The following is a 23791-nucleotide window of genomic DNA, read 5'->3' as shown; positions in this document are numbered from 1 at the left end:
CCTTCCTTCCTTCCTTCCTTCCTTCCTTCCTTCCTTCCTTCCTTCCTTCCTTCCTTCCTTTCTTCCTCCCTTCCTTTCTCCCTTCCTTCCTCCTTCCTTCCTTCCGTCCTGTGGGATATAAGAAACAGAGCAGTGCTGCCTCCTCGCTTCTCAGTGGAGTGGTTTCTGCCAAGCAGCCTTTTTCTATGGAGCTATGCCCTGTGTGCAGAATGTCCTATGTCCATGGCAGAACAAGTGTGGCCATAAGACCTTGGGGTGAAGACAGCTGTCTTCGAAGAAGAGAGGCCTCTTCTACTGGGTCTGCTGTAACATCAGATTTCTTAAATGTATATATTCACACTTTAAAAATGTTTATAGATACATTATACACAGGCTTCTTGGTCTTAATAACTAATTTCCTTCTAGTACATTCAGGGAGTACACTCAGGAGCTAGTGAATGCTGAGCAAGTTCTCTGTCACTAAGATACAGCCCCAACCCTTACTAATCAAACTTTATGCCGTGGTGGAGGCCATAGTTTTAGCCTTCTCCTCAGTCTTGTAACTGGGTGTGTACTGTGACCACAGATGACTTGAGGAGCCTGATGCTCACAGTCATTGCTGCTACCTTGAAGGGATTCAGTACCAACACAGACACAAATCTCTGAGCATTCATTCGAGATATTACTTAGCAGATAGGTGAAGAGCCACTGTAAATGTGGGTGGCACCATTCCATGAGCTGTGTGCTCTGGACAAGACTGAATAAGGAGAAAGTGGTCTGAGTGCAGGAATTCATTGTTATCTTCTGCTTCTTGTCTGTGGATGCAATGCTACTTGTCACCCCCTGCTCCTCATGCTGCGGCCTTCCTGCCATGGTGGACTTTAACCCTTGGAATGGTGAGCTGATTATCTCCTTTTCCTTAGGCTGCTTTGGTTTGACATTTTATGGCAGCAAGGAGGCAAATAACTAACACAAGAAACCTTTATTTTCATGCTCATCCACAGAATCAGGGCTCTGGGCTGTCAACGAGAAGCCACAAGGGCAGGGACAGTTACCTATCTTCATTCCACTGAAGCAAATCTAGGGTGTTTAATGTTTTATTGCCAACAAACAACCAACAGAAGGTTCAGTTTCACCTCAAGTGAACTTCAAGTCCAGCTCTGCCTGTGTTCAGGTGGAAGCTTTCTTGGTTATTAGATGCCTGTGTAACCGTCTCGAAGGCAATGTGAAAGACTGCCAGTGATGCTGGTTTAAGGACAGAACCCTGAGGGAGGCCAGAGTCTCACCTGGGAATGAAGTGACAAAGGCCAAATGGGATGTGACCCATGGCCTAACGGCAGCTCCGAGTTCCCTGTCTCTGGGAATGTTATTTGTGTGTGTGGGTGGGTGGGGGTGGGGGTGGGGGAGATTTCATCCATGTGCCCAGGCTCTGCTGAATCAGAACCATGGACAGGCTGAGTAAGACAATATCAATAAATCATTTAAAGTCTTGAGCCGTGAGAGATGAGGTGGAGGGAGATCAGTTCTTGTGGGAGAAACTCACCAAACAAAAGCCTCCATGCTGGGCAGAAATACGTTAGCGAGATTAATACCTCATTAAATGCAAGTCCAAAGCCAAACAGAAAACATGCTCAATAAGACGCCTGCTAAACGTGATGTTGAGAATCCTTAGGAAGGGGTCGGGTACAACAACGGCATCAGAAAGCTCGGAAAGCAAGCAAGACGAGGCAAAGATCTGCCACAGAAAAGTGTAGACTCTCTGTGATGGGGCAGGAGGTCTTAACCTTGTGTGAGTGACCCAGTTGGGGACAAGGAACTATGGACTTAGAAGAGCCACCTCCCTCTTCAGAGCCATTTGTGCTCTTGGTTAGAGATTGGTACAGTCTACGACTGGCTCACTAATACAGACCAGAATTCTCTTCATCTGTCTGTATAGAAAGACGGGGGATGGAGCACGGGCCTGCTAGATGCAAGCTAATACCCAATAGTTAGTCTCATAATGCACCCGATTATTAAATGATAGAAATTCAATGAAATTCAATGTCCTCCAAGGTTTTTCGGGTAAGTAGGTTTGTGTGCCTGTGTGCAAGTACTTGTGTATAAAAGTGCACATGTATGTGTGTGTGTGTGTGCGTGTGTGTTTGTGTGTGCATGTATACAGGTTTAGAGAAAAGAGCTTAAACTCAGCTGCTATCTTCCTTCTTTGTGAACCCTCATCTGGTCTGGAGCTCCCACAGTAAGCTAGGCTGGCCTGCTGGTGAGCCCATGGCACCCGTCTCTCCCTCTGCCTCTGCCTTCTCAGTCTTTACGCCATAAGTGTTCATCTCTATGCCTGACTTTTCTTTTAACATGAGTTCTAGAATTTGAACACAGGCCTCTGTGCTTGCACTTACAGCAAGCTTTGTGATCCTAACTCCGGTTTTATTTGGAGAATAGAAGTTACAAGAGGTTGAAGAAACAGAGAGCCATAGCCTTCACGGGTGCCTTTGGTATAAGGACAGTACCGGGCAACTCTTGTTTCAGACTGGAAGCATTTCTCACGGTGCCAAGTTGTCTCGATAGAGAAAGTGGACCGAGGAATGGGGTATGCCCACTCAGACAGCTTCATTTTCTCAGCTCATAGCAGGGCACGTGGTATAACAGACTAAGTTTAGAATGCTGTTGTGACAAGCTCAGGACTGAAGGGCAGTCTTTGCTTTTTAAGGAGGGAGGGTAATAATGATACTAACCATAGTTATATTGGTTGAATGGTTCCTACATATGGTGTCTTGAGCACAGTCACTTATATGTTGATTTAACCATTAAGCAAGCTTCTGTGTTGTACTTGGTAAAGCTACAAAGGAACTAGATAGGGGAGGTATGGACAGAGGGACAAAGGGATGAAGGGACTGAGGGACAGAGGGACAGAGGAATGGAAGGACAGAGCGATGGAGCAGAGAAAGAACATAGATTTTAGTCCTGCCTTAGGTTCCCAAGGCCTGGTGTCTGGTCTATCTCTTGGTGTTGATGAATTCCTTTAGTCTCCTCTCCAGATAAGTAGGGGCAATTCCCTTGGGTGTGGCAGTCTAGTTTAACACGCTCCTCTGTCACTGGCTGAACATAGACTTGGTATCGTATTGATGACGTGGGTTTCCTCCAGGACACTAAGGACTCATCGCTTATAAGTGAGATAGATTTATTACTTATTTATACATATAAACTATGCTGTTTTTATAATTTTAAGGTAAATTTATTAGTAAATGAGTAGACTAGGTTATAATAAGAGACATCACTGTTGATAGGACCACATGCTTATTTGAGAATAAAGGAAGCTCTTAGTTAATGTGTATTGTTGGCATGGCCGTGGACACCAAGGCCTTGAGCTCACAGAATACTGGAAAAGTACAAAACCCAGCAATGGCAGCTTCCTCTTCCTCTTCCTCCTGGATGTTTAGCATCTAAGACGTTTGCAAGACATTGCAGATCCCAGCCTTCCTGTACATGTGTCTGTCTGTCCTTCTTTCATTTCCCCCAGTGCCCCAGTTAGGGTTCCAGGACCCAGGCCAAGTGGGATGAAGCCCAATCAGCCATTTCTTTTGTCTGAAGATGATCCCACAGGCCCTCTTGCATCAGTACAATTAAAGCTAAACAGTCATCGAATGAAAGGGCTTCGAGTCAGGATTTATCTTGTCAAATTTCACAAGCTGTAGATGACATAGGTCAATCAAGAGAAGGCAAAACTAACATGGACCATGTTGGCACCAGCCTTTAACCCCAGCACTCTGGAGATACAAGCATGCCAATCTCTATGAATTCAAGTCCAGCCAGGGCTATGTACCAAGACCCTGTGTCACAATAAATAAGGAAACAACAAAAAAAGGATAAATAAAAAAAATAATAAAAGTCAAAATGAGGTGAATTTCTTTGTACTCTTGTAGCCCACCCTTTCTATAGCTTGAGTGTGGAGGGAAGAACTAAGTCTTACTGTGTGGTGTCTTGGTTCCAAGGTAATAATGTTTGGAGGTTCAGTCCGTTAGTATCATGGTTGGGGGAGGCATGGCAGTGTGCAGGCAGACATGACGCTAGAGAAGGAGCCCCGCATTCTACATCTTGATCTTCAGGCAGCAGAAGGGGACTGTCCTCTGTAGGCAGTCAGGAGGTCTTACAGGGTGACTAGTTCTTGTCAGATGGGTTCCTCATAGATGTGATTGGTGCCCTTATGAGAGGAGACTAGACACCCCCTCTGTGTCCTTTCCCTCTTGCCCTCTCCCTCTCCTTTCTGAGATACAACGATAAATAAGATGGTGTTTTGTAAAGCAGAGTGCTCCCTCACCAGACATGGCAGTTATGGGCACCTCACCCTTGGAACTTCAAAATCTCCAGAATGGTGAAAAATAAGTGTTTGCAGTTGGAGAGAGTGTGTCACTGTAAGGATGGAGCCTTTTCCTGATTGCCTGCAGAGGACAGTCCCCTTCTGCTGCCTGCAGATCAAGACGTAGAACTCTTGGCTCCTTCTCCAGCATCATGTCTGCCTGCACATTGCCATGGCTCCTACCACGTTGATAATGGACCGAACCTCTGAACCTGTAAGCCAGCCCCAGTCAAATGTTGTGGCTTATAAGAGTCGCTTTGGTCATGGTGTCTGTTTACAGCAATGAAACCCTAACTAAGACAGCCTATAACATTCTGTTATAACAAGTGTAAACTAAGACAATGAGGAAAGGCATGAAGAAGCTAAATTGCCCAAGTATCCAAAAGACCAGATGCCCCTGTCTCTCCTTAACCTTCTAACTCAGCACCTGTACTTTGGTAGGTTTGGTGGAGACCCACAGTGCCCTACTGAGGTCTTAATCTATCTGCTTTGGTGGGGAATATAAGGACCCCCCCTCCATGTTTCCTTCACAGTCTTCCCTCCATCTTCTTCTTGGAAGTCAACATTGGCTGGTCAGAAAGTGGCAGCCTCCAGCCCACCCTTGCTTCCTCAGCTTTAGTCCCAAGACCAGAGCCTCATGTCAGTGAGTCAGAAAGTCTCCTGCCAGGTTGAGCTGTAGATTCTCAGTCGCCCAGTCACCAGAAGCCTGCGAGTGTGTTGGGGGTGCTTATTGAAAAAAAAATCTGTCAGTGTGGGGAAGTTTCAGGAGAGCTAATTAAGTCCCTGTCAGCACGAGTCAGTGAAGGGGAGCCCTGGCAGGCCCCAGCAACTCCATGGTGAGTCATTGCCTTAAGCAAGAGTATGAATATGAATGCAGAATTACCTGGAGCTGCTCATTAGCTAGACATCTCTCCCTGAGGTAAAAGCTAAAGTGCAGGGTTGGGGGCAGAGCTCAGTGTAGAAGGCTTGCTCAGCTTGCATGTGTAAAGCCCTGGGTTCCACCCTCAACTCTGCACAAGCCTGGGACAGCTCAGGAGAGAGGCACACACAAGGTTTCCCCTTAAGTCTGTGGGAAGTCCACTGTCCTCACTGGCTTACTCATCAATCAAGGAATTTCTGACAGAAGTTTGTAGTATAAAGAGTACAGGTCAGCACAGTTCAATTGGGAAGTGTCCAAAGAAGAAAGTGGTCTAGAGGAAAACACCAATTGGACTTGGAGGTATCTCATGGCTCTGCCTAATAGTCTTGTGATATTGGTTTAAGGGGGAGGTCTCCTCCTGGAAAGATTCCATTCAGCATAGGGGCATGAAAGCACACTTACGGGGTTGAGAATCAGATTCCAGCAGACAGCCCTTCATTTAGTACTCATGAGGACCGTTGGATTTCTGATAGGACTCAGCATGAGTTGTTCCACAAAGCCACCTGCCCATCCTTGTGGACTAGAAACAGGTATTCCTATCACCCACAGTCAGGCTTTATACCTCACCTGCTCTTTTGTTTGTTTGTCTGTTTTACACCTTATTGTTCAGTGTTAGGTTCTACAGAATCTCAGACTCCCAGGAGCTGTGTTGAGATGGAAATGACTCAACTTTTCTCAAAGTGTTATTTTACTCAGTACTAACTCTTACCTCCAAAGATCTAGAGGGACACAAGCAAACCATATGACAATGACAGGGATGCATAAAAGGGTTTACAAGGAAAACATAGTTTGATTGAGACAGGAACTTCTGGAGTGAGCATCGACCTCATTTCCTCCCCTACAGGTAAAGAGTTGGGTTTTCTTTAAGAAGGCTAGGGTGGGATCCCCTTTGTGGTGCTCACCTTTAATGTCAGCACTTGGTGATGTAAGACGAAGGTGGGGCAGAAGGATGGAAGGTTTCTGAGTTCAAGGCTAACCCAATCTACATTTGAGTTGTAGACCACCCAAGTCTACAGCGAGACTCTGTCTCGAAAACAACCTAGAATAAGTTGGATGTGATAGCTCGCACTTGGGATGCCAGCAACCTTGGTGAAAAGTAGAAGAAGACTGTGACTCAAAGTCAACAGGAGTAGTTATAAAAGCATAAAAGCATCCTGTGAATCCGCTCGCCTCAGCCTCTGACAAGGGTCCTCTGATCACCCATCACTCCTGGTAAGAGCCCTAACTAGAGATTCAATACATGCTTGGAACTTAAATGCCTTAAGGAGCTGAGATGTCTATAGATGTGTGATCCTGCTTTACCCCAGTGAGACAGGCACGCCGAGGGAGCTGCAGTCAGTAGTTTACATTCAGAGTCTCGGAGTATTTACTGCCATCTAAAAAGTGGATCAGGTGATTGAGAACCCAGGGCTCACTGACAACTTCACACCTTTTCACAAGGATAGTGAGAAAAAAAAAAAAAAAAAAAAAAAAAACAAAGGGAGGGCCACGCTGGACCTGACATTTTCTAATAGTATTCTATTGGAGTGGGAACAATAGGTATTTGTTCTTTACTGACACAAGCCAAAATCCCATCCTAAGCCTTCCAGTTTGCTCTGCTTTCAACTTATTTTGGAGGGCTGAAGAGAGGTCTCCTAAGTCAAGCGTGGTTGAAGTACTTGCGATGGACCAGAGTTCATCAGCTCAAGTAGATCAAACGCCCTCTACTGGCCTCCACATGTACTTGCACTCACATGACACACACACACACACACACACACACACATACACACTCACATAATTAAAAACAAGAATGTAACAAAGTATATCTCTAGTTTGCTCTATAATTGTGTCAGCATTATCTAGGTGGCTTTCTTATCATAAAACTGTTTCTGTGGAAACATTTATATGTAAATGGGCTAAATAAATAAATACTATAAATAGCCTCCCATCCATTCAAATTCGATCTTGGAACCAAATAGTTGGCACTCAACCAAGAGGACACTCTTGCTTTTAAGAGAGTTTTTAGATTTGTAATTACAAACAGTAAGTTTGGATTTATGTTTTATGTATTTCTTCAGTTCAAGAGTTGATTTATATTTCAATGCTGACTTCTTCGGGCAATTTGTGTAAATACAATGTTGTCTTGAGGTACTCTTTTCATGCATAAAATGTTACCGCTAATCAAATCATCACACTTATTTGTATCTATCATACTGCTAGAAATTTTATTGTTATTTCTGATTTGATTCTCCTGCCTCACCCTCTGAAGTGTTGGGATTACAAGCAAGTGTCACCATGTTGTGTTACTACAGTGCTGGGTCAGAACCTGGGGAGTCTTGCCTGCTAGGCAGACACTCTGCCAACTGAGCTACAGCCTTTGGACAAGCTTTCCGGGCTTAGTCTTTTTTATCTGAAGATTCTTCTTGGTATTTGCCTGACCTTCAGGGCTTATCCATCAGCCATCTTTGAACTGCAAGCTAGAGAAACTAAGTCTGGGTTAAGTAGAGGAGACACTACGGGGGCCTGTGAAGCTGAGGGAACAGTGGGAGAATAAATAGTGCTTGGAGACTGGGGAAGACAGACCCGGAATCTGAGCTGAGGGGTAATTCGACCAAGACTTCTGATTTCTGCCTTTGAAAATTCCAAGTTGCTGGGTAAAGTCAAGTGTTAAGTGAGTGCGTGGCTGAGTGCAGCCCTGTGTATATCCCTTGTCTAGGTGACACTAAGCCACATCAGATCCATCTTCCTTAGGAAATGGCCTTGCTGCTGCAGGAATGGTGCATGCCGATTCAGTGGCAAAGCCAAGCCTCACAAGCATCTCGGAGATCTCCAAGTATTCTGAACATCATTTCCAATGTTCAGTCTTAAGGGATATGCAATGTCTTCTAAACTACTGATTGAGGGATGGATTGGTTTTTTAGTTACTTCATTTCCACAGGCAGATTAGGTACAGCCTCTGGTTCTTCTCTACACCCTTTCCCTTGAGCACCGTGACCAGCGACATCTGCCACTCTGCTTCTGTTTCCTTTCCCCCCCTCCCCAACCCACGGATTATTTTCCTAAGGATGGTTTGAGGAATACTTACGAGCAAGGGAACACAGGTGGAAGGAAGCCTGACAGTAGAAACCATACGACTAACAATCTATCAATCTATCTGCAACCTACAGAAAAACCAAGCATATGGACCAAGGACCAGGAAAATCAAGAGGGTAAATGGATGGCCTTCCTCCACTCACTAACTACTTGGGAAGATTTAAAGGGTGTTACAATCTTCTCTGTGAACCTACATCTCTTTAAGTGTCTTTTGGAATTGCAAGGAACACTGATGGGTGTGCACCATCTTAGCCTGAATTTCGTAAGACATAGGGCTCATACCTGGTATTCGTACTCCGTGAATGGTAATAGCTCTGAGTCCATAAAGGAACTTAAGCTGCCGTTGTAGATTAGCAGTGGACTGGACACGTCAGGCCAGCTTGCTCTTTGTCTTCTGTATAATTCAAAGCATATAATCTTTCCATTGGGCTGGAGTGGCCCTGCCCACCACACAGCTACTATAGGCTGGAATCCTCCTGCAGCTGTCTGCACCTCCAGATGTGGGGCTGGCTGCATCAGAGGTGGGACCTCTGAAGTCTGGGTAGATGTCCACTCGCTGGAGGTACATCCGAGGGCAGTGCAGGCTTGGACTCGTACTTCATACCTAGAGGAAACAACGTAGAATCACAGGTGACTCTTAATTCTCACTGGGCCAAGTTTTTAGAAGACCACATGTTTTCAGAAGAAAAAGAAAGGAGTTTATATTTATTTGTATGGACAGTTAGCTTTTAGATAATAATAAGGTATATTTTTATGGAAAGTTTTGAGCATTTTCAATCTAAGTTTTTAAACTCAAGGGAAAGACCTTCATCTGTCTGGTGAGTGGTCAGTTTTTGCCTGAAGACAGATGTATGGCGTAAAGAAACTCTTGATCCCCTCAGCAGCATGAAAACTTGGTTACTGTGAAAGGTACTTAACACAGCTTTGTATGCAACTCAGACTCCTCCTACTGTGCAGCCAGAGCCCAGCCATTCCCTGGGAATACTTTCAGATTATGAAGGGGCATTGCCGAGTTACGGTCTCCGTGGTAATGAATCTTCTCACCTGATATCTGACATCTTAAAACAGGCTCCCTTGCCTCCTGCAAAGACCTCTGGGGGGCAAAGTTAACCCCCTGAACACTAGATTATCCATCATGGAGACACCGTATCACTGCCCAGTCAAGTTCCAGTAATCAATTATGTTTTGCTGTAGAGCTGGTATCTACTGCTTGGAAAGGTTAGATTTCCATAGCAGAGCCTTTCCCAATGCAAAGGCCCTTGGTTAGCGTGGAGTATCTCAGCTGCCAGTGAGCGCTTGCTGCTTGCTTCTCTCGCCCAGCTGACTTCCTGACACACCAACATTCCCTCCAGAGCGGGGCTATCTGTGATCCCCTCCTTACTGTCCTCCGATCCAGTTGTCATTTTCTCCTTCCTCTCTGCTTGTCCCTGTTCTGCTCTGGCTTGGTTTCTGTTCTGCATTTCCGCCGTCTTAATTATGCTTTTCATTTCCTATATGATTCGGTGATGGTTAGTGTGAACTGTCAGCTCACAGGATCTGGAAAACACCCCAAGTGAAGAGCCTCTGGGCACACCTATGTGGGTTCAAGGTTGGTTACAGTCACTGCGGTGGGAAGACCCAGAAACAAGAGCTGGTAATACCATTTCCTGGGGTGGGGGTCCTAGACTCAACGAAGAGGAGAAAGTGGGTTGAACCCCAGGGAACCATCCCACCCTGCTACTTGATTTTGGATGTCCTGTGACCTACGCTCCTGCCACTCTGATTGCCCTACCATAATGGACTGAGTCATCTGGGAGCCCACATATGCCCTTCTCCTGTTAAGCTATGTTTGAACCGGTATTTTATCACAGCAACTCAAAATATACCTAAAGAAGACTTTTTTCATCCTCTTCACCCCACCCATTGTCTCTCCTGTCTTATCTTCTGTCTTACATGTCTCTAGTGGGCTGGCATTGCCAGTTGATCAGTGTGCAGACCAACCACTGTGTATGTGTATGGTAGGTCAGATTTCTAAACAAAGCTGTCAGGTCAATTTTGATTCTCCACACAGGGAAGGACTTTCTGGATTAACTGTGGGTAGTTTTAAAGTCCTAGGTCAAGTGAGGGTCGTGACTTGTTTGGTAGAATGCTTGCCTAGAATGAGTGAAGGGCTAGCCCTGGCAGTCCTAACTGTGCAGAGTTGGGCAAGCCTGTAATCCCTGCATGGAGGAGGTGGAGGAAGGAGGACCAGAAATTCAAGGCCAGTCCAGGTGACATTAGACATTGTCTTAAACAAAACAAAACAAAGCAAAACAAACAAACAAACAGAAGCTGTCTGTGGTGGCACAGACTTGTAGTTCTAGCACTTGGAAGGTAGATCAGGAGGATGAGGAGTCTAAGATCATCTTCAGTGTTATAATGAGTCCTAGTCCATAGTGAGCGACATGCGACTCTCTTAAAAGCAACAGTAACAGCAAGAGCAACAGTAGCAACAACAATGTCAAACAAACAAAGTTCCGGATCACTTTCTTTCCTGTTCTACTGGCCATCTGGGGTGACAAAGATGGACACATTAATTTTCATTGTATCTAGTAAATACTAATAGGATTTTAAATCCACAGAAACAAAAAGGACAAGAAACTGATCCAGCTTTGATACTCTGTTACAGTTCCCCAGTGTCATGGTGTCAGCTGACAATCGGGACTCCACTTCTCCACTTCTTCTATGTGTTCTTCCTAGGATTACCATGTTGGTCTTTGTATGTATTTATTTTCCTTAGAAAGTGTGTTACTTTGACATCTGGGAAGCCATTTTCTCTAGAAATCCTTTTAGATATCAGGGCTCAAAGAGGGGGAAGATGGAAATAATTTTGATACTTGTGTTGAGGTCACATAAAGAGGAAATTCTGACAAAAATGCAGGGCTCCTTGCCAACCTGGGCTTTTTAAATGTCCTGAGATAAAAGCCCACTCACATAGCATGTAGATTAGCTGTGGAGAATACCTGAAGAGCTTTTAATTACTGTTTAATATTTAATATGATGCTAAATAATTGCCCTGAGTAGATGCATAAGACCATGAATGCCTCATTCAAACAGCCCTATCCACCAGAGATAATCGTGGCGGTGTCTAATCTACACACCAGGACATCATAATTAGAGCTCAGTTTTACCTGTGGTGGCTGGATAGCAATGCCTTTGCAGACTTCAAAATAATCTTTTAAAAAGTGATTCTACTGACTTTACTAAATTTTACTCTTTTCTATGGGGATGTCAGGTACCTGAAATGGGATGGGGGAAATGCGCAGAGGTTCTGAAGCTTCAGAAACAGTGTTGGTGTAGAATACTTTAATGTATCTCACAGAAGCCAGACAGGATGTAGGACAGCACATACTAGCAAAGTGTTGCCATCTGAGCAGTCATGAGTTCAAGACTGAGGGAGTCCTGCAGAGGATCCTTCACTCAAGACTTCATTATCCCAGGAGGGGGGGAGGCTACAAATCCTGATTCAGTAGACTTCTGGCTGATACATTTTAGTTGTGTGTATGAATATGTGTGTGTGTGAGTGACTGTGTGTGTGTATGTGTGTGTACATATGAATATGTGTGTATATGAATATGTATGCGTATGTATATGTATGTGGATGTATGAGTTTATGTGTGTGTACGCATGTATGTGTGTATGGGTATGTCTATGTGTGTAAGTGTGTGTGTATATGTGTGTATGAATGTATGTGTGTACATGTATATATGTATGCATGTGTGTGTGTGTATGTATGTGTATGAATACGCATGAGTGTGTGTGTGCATGCGTGAGTGTGTGTAAGCTAGAGAGTGGACCGAGACTCTCCACATTATTTTTGGAGAACAGGGTCTCTCCCTGAATCTGCAGGTCATTGACTCAACCAGTCTGTAGCTGGCTGGTAATCTGGTGGTCTTGATTCCACCCGTCGTGTGCCCACTAACTGAAGTTATATGAACAAACCTATCTGTTTCTGTGTGTGCTAGGGATCTAACACAGATCATCATGTTCAAGTGCCAAGTGCTTAACTCACTTAGTGGTCTCTCCAGCTCTTCTTTCAGCTAAATAACTGTTGATGGCCTGCAACTCGTGTAGGGGATTGGCCCCATGTCTTCAGGATCTACTCTAGGTGACAAACTGCCAACATTTCTGAAAAACTAGAATCAAAACATCACCTGTAAGAGTTCTAGTCTTCAGAGTCTGAGAAAGCAAGCTGTTGTTAAGTGAAAATGGAAGGAATTGTCTCATATATCTTGCCTCGACAGTACAACAGAAAGGACAATAACTTGCTTCCAGAAACCCAGCTTGGCTGCTTACCTGTGAAATGGCTTTAGGTGCTTTACTGTGAGTGACCGTGTGTCAAAAGAACTGTGCGTTGTGTTAACATACATGGTTTTGATTTCTCCTTCCAACAGCTCACGGATGAAGAGAGTATAGTTGATGACCTTGCCGTTTGCCCTCACTGGAGGGTCCCAATCCACTAAGATCTCAAGAGCATCCCCCACATGCAGCTTTGGGGGCTGTAAACCTGAGGGGGCTGAGGGACTGGTTTTACCCTTGATAAGTGGGCTCAAGACACTGCCCTGGCTGTTGGTGGCAGTCACTGAGTAGCCGTATTCGACACCTGGAGTAAGGGTAAAATCATGGTATCGAGTTTCCAGCCCTACATACACAATGGCTCCATCTCTCCGGAGCTCATAACTTCTAATCTGGCCATGTGTGTTTCTTGGAGGTGTCCATGTAATTTCTATGGATTCTGGGCCTGTGACGTGCAGTGTTGGTGGGTCCATGTTCTCTGGCGGGGCCTCCATTGTCCAGGCGGATGTGGCCCTACTAGCAGTACAACCTCCACTTGTGCAGGCCACAAGGGAGATATTGTACTGAGTGAAAGGCTGCAGGTTAGAGAACAGAAAGGACAGGCCCTGCCCAGCCAGGTGCTCCTCACCATCACACCGAAGCAAGTATTTAGCAATCTTTCCATTTGGGATTGATGGCGGGGACCAAGTGACATTTATCTGGTGGGCACTGATGGCCCAAAGAACTGGAGGGCTGACTCCGGATGGAGGTGCCTCAGGAGTTGTGATGTTGGTAGGATCACTGGTACAGCAACCACCACCGGTGCAGGCCAGGATTGCATAACTGTACGTTGAGGAGGGAAGCAGCTGGCTGTCCGTGTAGCTGAAGGTGCTGGCATTGAATCTGACAGTGGAGAATACTCCATTTCTTTGAAGTTCGTAGGACTGGATGACACCGTTAGAGCGTTGGGGTGGAAACCAGGAAATCAGCAGTTGGAGGGGATTCACAGACACATAGGATATTTCTGGTGGAGAGAGGCCGTCTGGGGGTGCTTGCGGTGTTCTTACCACATTCCAAGAGCTACAGGTGTGCCCTGCAGAATTCCAAGTGCAGACTCTATAGGCATACTGCCTCCATGGCTCGAGACCTGTGTCATTACACACCCACCCGTTCCCTTCCGTGTTGTATTCTGTGAAAACAGTGTTCCCATCGTCCGCCTGCAACGTCGTGTTCCCCCAGTCCTCTCCCGCCAAGTGTCTGCGGAGCACTTCATAACGAATTATCTTCCCATTGGGGTTAGCCGGCTGAGACCAGTGCAGCCTTACATTGGTGGGCTCCACAGACTGGATGGTAGGAGGCATTTGAGAATCTGGAGGGGCTGCTTCTGTCCAGACAGGTTGGGGCACTGAGTGAGCACAGCCTGCTGCTGTGCAAGCCTCCAGGGTCAAGGTATAGAGAGTGAAGGGGGCCAGGCGCCTGAAGAGAAACTGCAGACCCAGGCCAGAGTACTCCAGGAGCCCATCGCTGAAGATGTTGTATGTCTGCAGGAGGAAGAGAAGAGGAAGATGTCAGTACTGTGAGGTCCTTGAAGCTCTTTAGCCTCTCTAAAACATTCACATGCCTGCCTGATCCCAGTGGTCCTAACCCATTAGCTTTCAGATGCTGACTTTAGACAGGGAGTCTGCCATCGTTCATGTGAAGTCCACAGAAAACTTGGATAACATCTAAGCACTGACCCATACCTCAGGCTGTGAAATGCTATGGCTCGCATGACTCTCATGAGGTTTGAAAGGGAAGAAGAACATTCAAATGTCCTGTTTATGGACACCTCATGCCTCTGATCTCATCCTGACTACGGTACATGGGTTTATATGAGCAATCTGCCTTCCTCCAAACTTTCTGTGAAATGAACTTATACTGCTAGCCATCCTTGTTACAGGATATAGGTGAAAAATCTATGTCTATGTGTGTATGTGTATGTAGGCTCACATTGTGTTATACAAATATATACATACTTAGGCATGTCAATCTATCCTATATCTATCTATCCATCTATTCTCTATCTATCTATCTATCTATCCATCTATTCTCTATCTATCTATCTATCTATCTATCTATCTATCTATCTATCTATCTATCTGTCAGATATACAGACATACATTTACATAGTTTTAATAATTATATGGGAGACAGAGATGTTTTTGAAGTCACAAAAGAATCAATTGCTTATTTGGTGGCATTTGCCTTTGGTCTGGGCAAGCCCATCTGTGCTCACCACGCCCAGAGTCTTAACCTCTGCGGCAATCATTTGTAATTACAAGGAACTGACAAATACTCTCTGGCTGGTTCATAAATCTCTATTTAGCTAATCATCAAATGGTAGCCCTATTCTCCCCTTTGCATTTGCTCTCTTATTGTTCAAGCTAATTCTTTTCTATCTTATCGTCTCCCCATTCACGGCTAGCGTGCTGCTGGTCTTGTCCTCAGAGTTGGTTGCTGACATCCCTGCCTACTCCGCTGAGATGCTGATGAAGTTAGGAAAGCTCACTCTATGTTGTTTCCTGTTACCTTTACACTCCTGTCAGTCCTGAGTGGGATACTCCGGCTGTTCTCTGATCTATGGTATCTTTACAGTCTGGTGAGAAGACATATTGAAACAGCCATTTTCTTAACCTTCAGTTTTGTACTAAACAAATTACACACTGAACATTTTACTATTAAATAGCCTTTGTGGGAGGTGATTTTGGTCCACTGAAGGCTAATTTAAATGTGTATAGGAATAACTAAAGTAGGCCAAACTATGGTACTCGGAGGCTATGGATTTAGAATACATTTTCAGTTCAATAATATTTTCAGCTAGTGATGGGTTTGTTTGGATGTATCCCAAGGTTAGCTGAAGAGCACCAGTGGTCATCTTCACCAGGACTGAAGTATCTATGTCCAGTTAAAAGCCACCCAAGCTGTCACTCCCCCTCCTTTTCTAGGAATGTCACTCTTGAGATGATCCACATTTTCTCCTCCATCACCGGGTCCCCTCCCTCTCTGGCTATTTCCATTAGTGTGTAAGTGTGCTCTCCCATCTCATTGATTTTTACATAAAGGTCTCAATACCTCAGTCTCTTGGCCACAGTCCCACATCTCTGCTGTCCTTCCCACTCAAGTTTCTTCAATGAGTCTCCACCTTTCTTGGTCACCATCTTTTCCACAAGCCTAGGGGATCCTAGGGGATCCTAGCGCAGCATCTTCCTGCCAAGATTGCAGTGAGCTTGCTCTTCCCCAGTCAGGGTCTGCGTTTCCGTTCTTGTGTCTCTTCCCATCTCAGTGACACACAGCATCTTTTCTATTCGCTTCTGGGGTACCCTACTCACCCACCCCTCCCTCAGTGTTCTTTCTCATTCCATTCTCCTCTGGCCACTCTTCCTCTTCATGATCCCCAAATTTCTTGTATCTTAATGTGTGACCCCAAGATCTTCTCACCATCACTAACTACATTCTCTTCATAAAGATGCTGTCCGTCACCATGGTTTTAAATATGGCTACTTGCTAACAAACTACAGATACACATCTCGGTGACAGCCTCTTGTGGCAGTCTAGACTTTGACCTCTGACTATCTACTCACCCCTAAAACCTGTTCCTCTTCCAACTTTCCCTTCACAATTAGCTAACACCTCAAGGACAGAGCCCAGAGGCCAGTCTGAGGAGACACCGTCTTTTTCCTTCATGCCTCAGATCTGGCCGATTATCAAAGATATCCTCTCTCCTCTCTATGTACATTTCTAATACCGCCATATTTCTTGACTTCACAATTTCCACCCTGATTTGAACCATCTAATTGAATTCTACCCTGAATTCTCCAATAGGCTCTAATCTCTCCTAGTCTCTCTCCAGTCGCCAGTGTGCAGTCTGGATGAGACGTGATCGTGCTATTCCTTTGCTTAAAGCTTTTGGTAACATTTCACTGAACTCTCAACAGTCTCCCCGCTACTGTCACAGCCCACAAGGTTGGGCCCGTGCTGCCTCTGGTCTCTCCTGGTGCCATCTTCTCCTCCCCAACGTTCCATCCACACAAGCTTTCTTCTATTTTCTTGAGCATACCAAGGTCACTCCTGCCTCTGGGCCTTGCATTTGCTGTTCATTTTGTCTGGAACGTTTTTTTTTTTCCCCTCTTATATCTTCACTTGACTGCCTCTGTCTTGTCATTCAGGGTTCAGCTCAAATGTCAACTCAATTCAAATGATTATCCATTTTAAAATAGCCTGAGCAGGCACAATTACATGACTCTATTTAATTTTCTTTATAGCATCCATGGCTCCCTGAATCTCCCTTGCTTGTTTATTTACCAGCTTACTGTTTGGGCCTCTGTCCCTCTTTGACACTACACTCTCCCTCGAATTTATTCATACCCATGTAAGGGCCTTGACAGCAGGGACCTTTTCTGTCTTGTTCCCTCTTGAATAAGTGCACAGCACTTAGTAGAAGCTCAATAAATATTTGGTGAAATGCAGATGAAGGGAAGGGGAGTCAATATTCCTATTGTCAATCACGTTCAGGAGAAGCAGTCGCGGGGGAGGGAGAATAAACACAGGAAGAGCTTTGATGGGTGGAAGGGGCTCTGTTGCTGGGGAGGGCCTGAGAGCCAAGATAAAGGATTTAGGGTTGGGGATTTAGGTTTCTTGCCCTGGAGGAAGCCTTGTCTGATGTCTGCTGAAGTAAAGTGGCCTGCCTGTTTCACTTGTCTCCAGTTAAGCAGAGAGGCCGCCCAGGGACAGGCTCAGAGGTTAGAGCTGGTTCCAGAAAACCCTGGGCTAGAGCTGTTATTTCCTGTCTCTTTCTTCTTAAAAGACTCTAAGTTGACGTTTAGAGTTAGTCCTAACTTTTTCCTATGAAATAGACCCTGGCCATCTCCACCATCTGGGGAGAATGACAGGAGCAGGCAGTGGCGACAGCAGCGGTAGCTAGGAATTCTGCCATCATGACCCAGGGAAGAACCAGAGTGGGCAAGCCAGAGGAGAAAACCGATGGTTGATTTGCTGCCAACCTTGGGAAGGATGTCAAAAAGAGGAGGTAGGTCTACCTCACGTGGGTAAGGGTTCAGTGCTTCAAATGTGAGGTGTTCATGGAAATTCTATCTCCTTTCTACTGCCAGGTTGGCGAGGTGACACTTTACGTGTCCCGTTTTACAGACTGTTTTCTCAGGGCTACGTGTGGAAGTCAAGGGGTTAGCAAGCAGATGTGTCTTTCTTAGTGAATCAGGCAGAGTGTGAATTAGGTAGGTCTTATTGAAACTCCTACAGGAAGGTGGCTCTGGGGGTAGTAAGGCCAGGGTCATTTAGAGTTCAGAGCTTCTGGGACTCCTTGACTTCAAATCCCACCTCCACTTTGGCAATATTGCCCAAAGCGTCTACTTAACCTGCATGAGCCTCATGAAGTTTAGTGGGTCCCACCTAGTGAGGCTGATGTTTGGATTACATGAGGCAGTGTCTGCACACTGCTGGACCCATGGTGCCCCTCCCCAAGCTGTTCCTCACTGATCTAAGGTGAAGTGCCTGGAGGAGCCATCAAGGAGAATTAGCCCAGCTGGGAAGCTGGTTTTCTCACAGTGACCTGATGGCATGTCAGGGTTCATCTATTTATGTGGAAGATGACAGGTGTGACTTCCCATGCAGGGTGGACTTTACCTTGATCAAGCCATTGGTCCTCACTGGCTCTGACCACTGCAGCAGCAAAGCCTGGCCGTTTTCTCTCTGCTCCACTGTAAAGTTCATCAGTCCGCTTGGAGCAGATTCTAAAGTCTTAATCAGGGTCCAGGGGCTTGACACCTTTCCTGCACTGTTTACAGCTACCACGCCAATGTGGTATGTTGTGAATGGTTCCAAGCCAAAAAGATTGGCTTGATGGCTTGTTCCCTGTAAGAAAGTTGGCAGGTTAGATGTCCTTTAGAAGTCGATAGAAGGTTATTCTCTGAGCTGCATGGCCAAGTCAGGACACATGGTGTCAGCAACAATAGCAGAGCTATACAGTCAAGGTTTGACTAGCATTGGGGAGAAGGTAGGTGCTATTTTGCTTGTTCCTGTCAACATTTTGAATACAGCAAGGAATGCAGTGGTTCTCAACCTGGAGGTCGAATGGCTCTTTCACAGGGGTTGAGTATCAGATATTCTGCATATCAGATGTTTACATTACAGCTCGTATCAGTAGTAAAATGACAGTTACCAAGTAGCAATGCAAATAATTTTATGGTTGGGGGTCACCTCAACATGAGGAACTGTCATGAAGGGTTGTAGCACCAGGAAGGTTGAGAACCATTGATCGAACTGATGTACGATTCTCGGGTAGGTGGAAAAGCTGCATCAGATGGGACCTTTGGGTTTTCAGAGTTTGTAACCTATGAATTGTGATGCCCAAGATGAGAGCTTCATTTAGCTTCATGAAGATGCCCCAAGTTGCATGCCAGCAGCTGCAGAGGGGTGTCACTAGGCTAACAGGAAGTCCTTGTGAGAGCTGCCAGGGACAATCCTAATCCCCAGTGTTGCTTGTTTGTACTTGAGACCCCTCTGCCTCCCAGCCTCCCCCACTTACTGTGTTGGTGAGCATTTACATCTTACAAATTTGATAAGACAAACTTGGGAAAACAGCAACGAGTCATTGAACTATGAACATACAAACACCCTTGGAGAAGTCTATTATTAATGCAAATATGAAGTCACTCCCATTTGTTAGCAACCGGAACTAAGACCGTGAGATGCGCCCAAAGTGATTGTTATCTAGGCTTTGAGAATTTCGCCTCTGTGGATCTAAAAGAAGAAAGGGATGGCAGAATTCCTTTTGTTTGTTTGTTTGTTTCTTCCTTGCAGAGAGACATTTAACATATTTTGCATAACTTAACTGGAGCTAAGAATCTTAACATTCTGAGAGGCCCTGGGGTGCTCTTGCCAATCTGGGCTAGACGGATATGTCTGTTTAAGGTAGGAATTATGCCTGCAACAGGGGGATAACAACATATGCATGAGTAAACACACACACACACACACACACACACACACACACACACGCACACGGACACCCACACGCACACAGGAGTTTTGAGAGGAGATAACCATGACCACTGGGTATAGACGACCATGACTAAGTCTTGGCTGAGTGATGCTATTTACATGTAATGATACATGTGGCCAGCCTGTGTGTTATTTGATGTTTAAGTGTGACATCGATAGTTTATCAAGTGTTTCTTTTCCTGGATGGGTAGAGGTAGGAAAAGGAGTTATTTTCCACAGTTGTTGACTGAGAACTCAGTCATAGTTATGAGGAAGGCTGGTCCTTACACTGGGGACTTCCAAATGTCATTTTGAAACTGAAAAGCATATACAACTAAAAGACTGCAGACATATTTCTGATGCTTTCCTCCCATTCTTGGTTTTAAGCTTCAACTGAGCAAGCACTCTTATTCTGTGAGAAACCTGGACGGAGAAAAATACAATTTCTTTTATGGATCTGAGACTCATAAAGTCAATTTTCCTGTTTCAGTAAGTCCCATTATGATATTACACGCTAACCTCCTGAAATCTTTTAATATTTAAACATTTGCTAAGCGTCCAGACTATGAAACAAATTTTACAGAAATACTAATTTCTCTTTTTTAAAATATTAAAAGTTAGATCATGAATATTTAAAAACTTATTTCTCCACAACATTGGATTGGTCTTTTAGATAAATATAGCATCGAGCCAGGATGACCACAATGAATATTAAATCCGACAGTGCTTCCAGCCCTGATTACAAGCATCCTTTTCTGACAAATGATTTTTTTTCTCTGGAAATAGGGCAAACATGGGTAAGATTAATAATGCAAAAAAGAATAATTCTTTGTTCAGAAGATTCAGTAATAGATGCCAATAAAAGCAGAGGCCCCAGAGTGACCCAGAATCACCTCTAATAGATTATAGATAAGAAAGCAGACTGCTGGGCACACTTAGAGACAGTTTTTGTCGTAAGAAACTGGAAAACTACGTGGGCTATAAAGCAAAAGCATATGTATATTGTCAATAGTGGCACCTGTTCCATTACAGTTTACTTCAGAGCAGAGACTTCTGTTCAGCCCCTAGATGGCAATACTATCATACACTTTCCATAACATGAGTACTTAGTGATTAACAGCCGGCTGCTCTGTCTTCCAGCATACCCCCGGCAACCAGGAAAAAAAAATAACAGAACTGATTTCATTATAGATTCTTTTAATAAACATTTATGGCTCAGATCCTTGAAAGCGAAAGGATTCAAGATGCCCCTGCCTGAAAACCTCCACTGTCTAATGCAGAAACATGGCCTGCGTGTGCCTCAAGTACAAGCCCGGCATATGTGACACACATGTTTCAAGGTGTGGTCCAGTAAAGGGGGATTTTAATAGTGTTTTCTAATCTCACCTACATTTACCTTAATATCGCATTTTACTGGGGAAGAGTTCTCTTGTTGCTTTGTTATTTCTGAAGTGCCACTCTTCTTCCCACCCCTTGCACATACCTTTGCTTTTCTCTCTTTCCATCCTGTGTTTTCTAGGTTCCTCCCAACTCTCCTTTTCTTCTTTGGATGTTCTCAACTTGGCATTTTTTTCTCCTACCTTTTAATTTTCACTACTCGTCTCTCTCCCGCCTCATTCTCCTCTCCTGTGATTTTAATTATTAAACTTTTGTTGTTGTTGTTTTTGTTGTTTGGTGCAGATTCTCATGTGTCCCAGGCTGGCTTTGGATTTGCCTTGTGATGGGGAATGACCCTGAAGTGTAAATTCTGTGTCTACCTCCCAGGTTTGAGTGATGGGATGGCCAGCATGACCACCATACTTGATCTTAGGTGAAGCTGGGTTGGAACGGAGACTTCCTGTATGCCAGGTGAACACTCAGACATTTGAGTGACAACCTGGCCCTGTTGGTTCTTTTGAGTTATAGTCTTTTGTACCGCTCCCCTCTGGTTATCAGTTTATCCTCACTTCCCTCTCTCTTAGACCGTCTTGTCTATGCAGGTAACCTTTCCACACGTTTTTATTCTGGGGAGTATATCAGCTTTTGTTATGCACCAGATGAAGAATAACTCCAGAAGATAAAGTGGGAAGAGATTTCTACTGGAACTAATCCTAATCGGTTCTCTCCATCTGATAGTTCCAATGAGATTTAGCCTTAGCCTCTTTCACTTTTTAAAAATTTATATGCAGATGTGTCAGAGCTGGGATACAAATCAGCATATCGCTTATGAGGCATGAAGACAGGACTCTATGGGATGCTCAGCCAGTTGAGGGTCCGATGGCAATTTGAACTACATTTTAACCTCTCAACTCCGCTCCTGGGGACACGGAAGACTACTCAGAGTCTTCAGCAGTCTGACAGTTTTACACCATCTCCTCTGATTATTTTTGACGACTTGAAGTGCCCCAAAGGTGGCCAAGGGGTCAATAGGTTTATGTAGGTTGAAAATGATCAAAAATTACCATTGATCTGTAGCTGTCAATAAAAGGCTGCATGGGGGATAGTCCCTGCACAAATGTTTAAACTGCAGAAAGCTACCTAACTCAGTCACCTTTGAGTCTATTGATCTGATGATCCAGCAGTTTCCAGAGCTTTCCCTATGGTCTTTGTGGAGCATTTTCACTAAGCCCATATACCTCAGCCCTGAGGAAGCTTCTTCACGCTGCTCCCAGTAATGAAGCCAACGTGGCGAGGCTCAGGGGCCGCTCTGCCCATCAAGGAGTATTATGTGTGCTTACTACAATTTGGAAAAGGGTTAATCTTCATGGGGCACCACTCACTCCATCCCAGGTCAGTGAGATTTCTCGTGCCTCTGCCTTTGATTTGCTCTCCTTGGCTTTTTATCCTAAAATAGATCAGCTCTGGCTTACAAATTCTGACCAGCTGAGGGTGTTTCTTTGGCCCCTCAGTTGCCATAAATGCAAAATTATAGAAATTGAGCGACTTTGAAAGGGGTAGGGAGAGTCCTTTGCTGGAAGTGAGGATTTGAGTTTAGCCTGAGCACCACATAAATTACTGCAAACGCTGGTGCGCATGTGCAGTCCCAGTGCTGGGGATGAGGAGATGGGAGGACATTTGGACCTGGCTGTGCAGCCAGCCTCGCTGAATCCATTAGCTCTGAGTTCCATGAAAGGCTCTGCCTATGAGAAGAAGGTGGAGCACAATCAAAACAGTCACCTTGTGCTGCAGTCTGGCTTCCACACACATGATCACACATGTATACCCGCCCCCAACATGAACACATGCGATACACACAGTTACATACAAAGAGAGTTTCAGGCCAACCCATATTAAAGCATGTCGACCTCGTAGATATTTTTTTTTCAGCCACACTTTGCTTTCTCACGATGACAAAGGCAAGGAAAAGCTCCGGCTGGGAGCTGGAGTATTAGGCCAAGAAGACAAGCAGAGCATGAGAAGCCATCAGGTTTCCCTGGCCAAGTTCTTGTGTACCATTTGGAGAAGCCATGGATTTAGAGGGAGCAGCTTCAGTCAGCCGGGGGCCTTTTCTATGCTCTGATGCTAACAAAAATATTTTCCCAGTTTTCTTAAACCCAGATAATCTGACTTGTAGGTGGATTCTGCAGGCTTTATTTTTTTTCTTTTCCTTTTAATTTTTCCATTTAGAAAAGTAACATCTGAGTTCCTCAAAGGTTGATTCACATATTTGTAGTTAGTATTTATTTTACACAACTGACATTAGTCTTAAGAAATGATGCCCCATCAACCCATTTCCAACATCTCAACCTTGGATCATTAAACCCATGGTAAACCAAGGTAAGACTCTCAAGACTAAAAAGCCGTAACTTTACTAGAAAATTTCTACTGATTTCATAAGTAGATGGATGTCCCTGCAGCCTTCTCTGTTCGTGGAGCTGTATACTGGAAGGAGAAGACATTTATGAATGTCAACCCACACGCATGCAGAACTGTTGCAAATCGAAGATCAATTCACAATACAAGGAAGGAATGTAAGACACATCCTAGTCTCCTGGCCTCTGGTTTCGTGTGTGCGCCAGGTGTTATCACTAGGTAGCGAGAAGAAGCAAAGCACTTACATGGTCAGGGAAACATGCAGAATTGTCAGGGAGCAGTTGCCTTCAATTCTTTAAATGTTTTTTGAAATTACATTAAAATTAAAGAGAATATTCTCTCTCTCT

The 23791-nt window shown here is 44.7% G+C and overlaps 1 protein-coding gene across 2 annotated transcripts in view; it reads right to left on the bottom strand.

Annotated features, from left to right (window-relative positions):
* Positions 1-23791, bottom strand: part of Ush2a (usherin) — a 668288-nt gene that overhangs the window by 33236 nt on the left and 611261 nt on the right. For both annotated transcript variants that reach the window (XM_028760212.1, XM_028760216.1), the window contains 3 exons: positions 18297-18524; positions 12639-14158; positions 8607-8928 (listed from right to left, as the gene is read on the bottom strand). In XM_028760212.1, the coding sequence (XP_028616045.1) occupies positions 8607-8928; positions 12639-14158; positions 18297-18524 (2070 nt within the window). The remainder of the gene's footprint in view (positions 1-8606; positions 8929-12638; positions 14159-18296; positions 18525-23791) is intronic.

Source organism: Grammomys surdaster, unplaced genomic scaffold, assembly GCF_004785775.1.
Source record: "Grammomys surdaster isolate TR1022 unplaced genomic scaffold, NIH_TR_1.0 130, whole genome shotgun sequence".
Classification (NCBI taxonomy): Eukaryota; Metazoa; Chordata; class Mammalia; order Rodentia; family Muridae; genus Grammomys; species Grammomys surdaster.
This window is presented reverse-complemented; position numbering and strand designations above follow the sequence as displayed.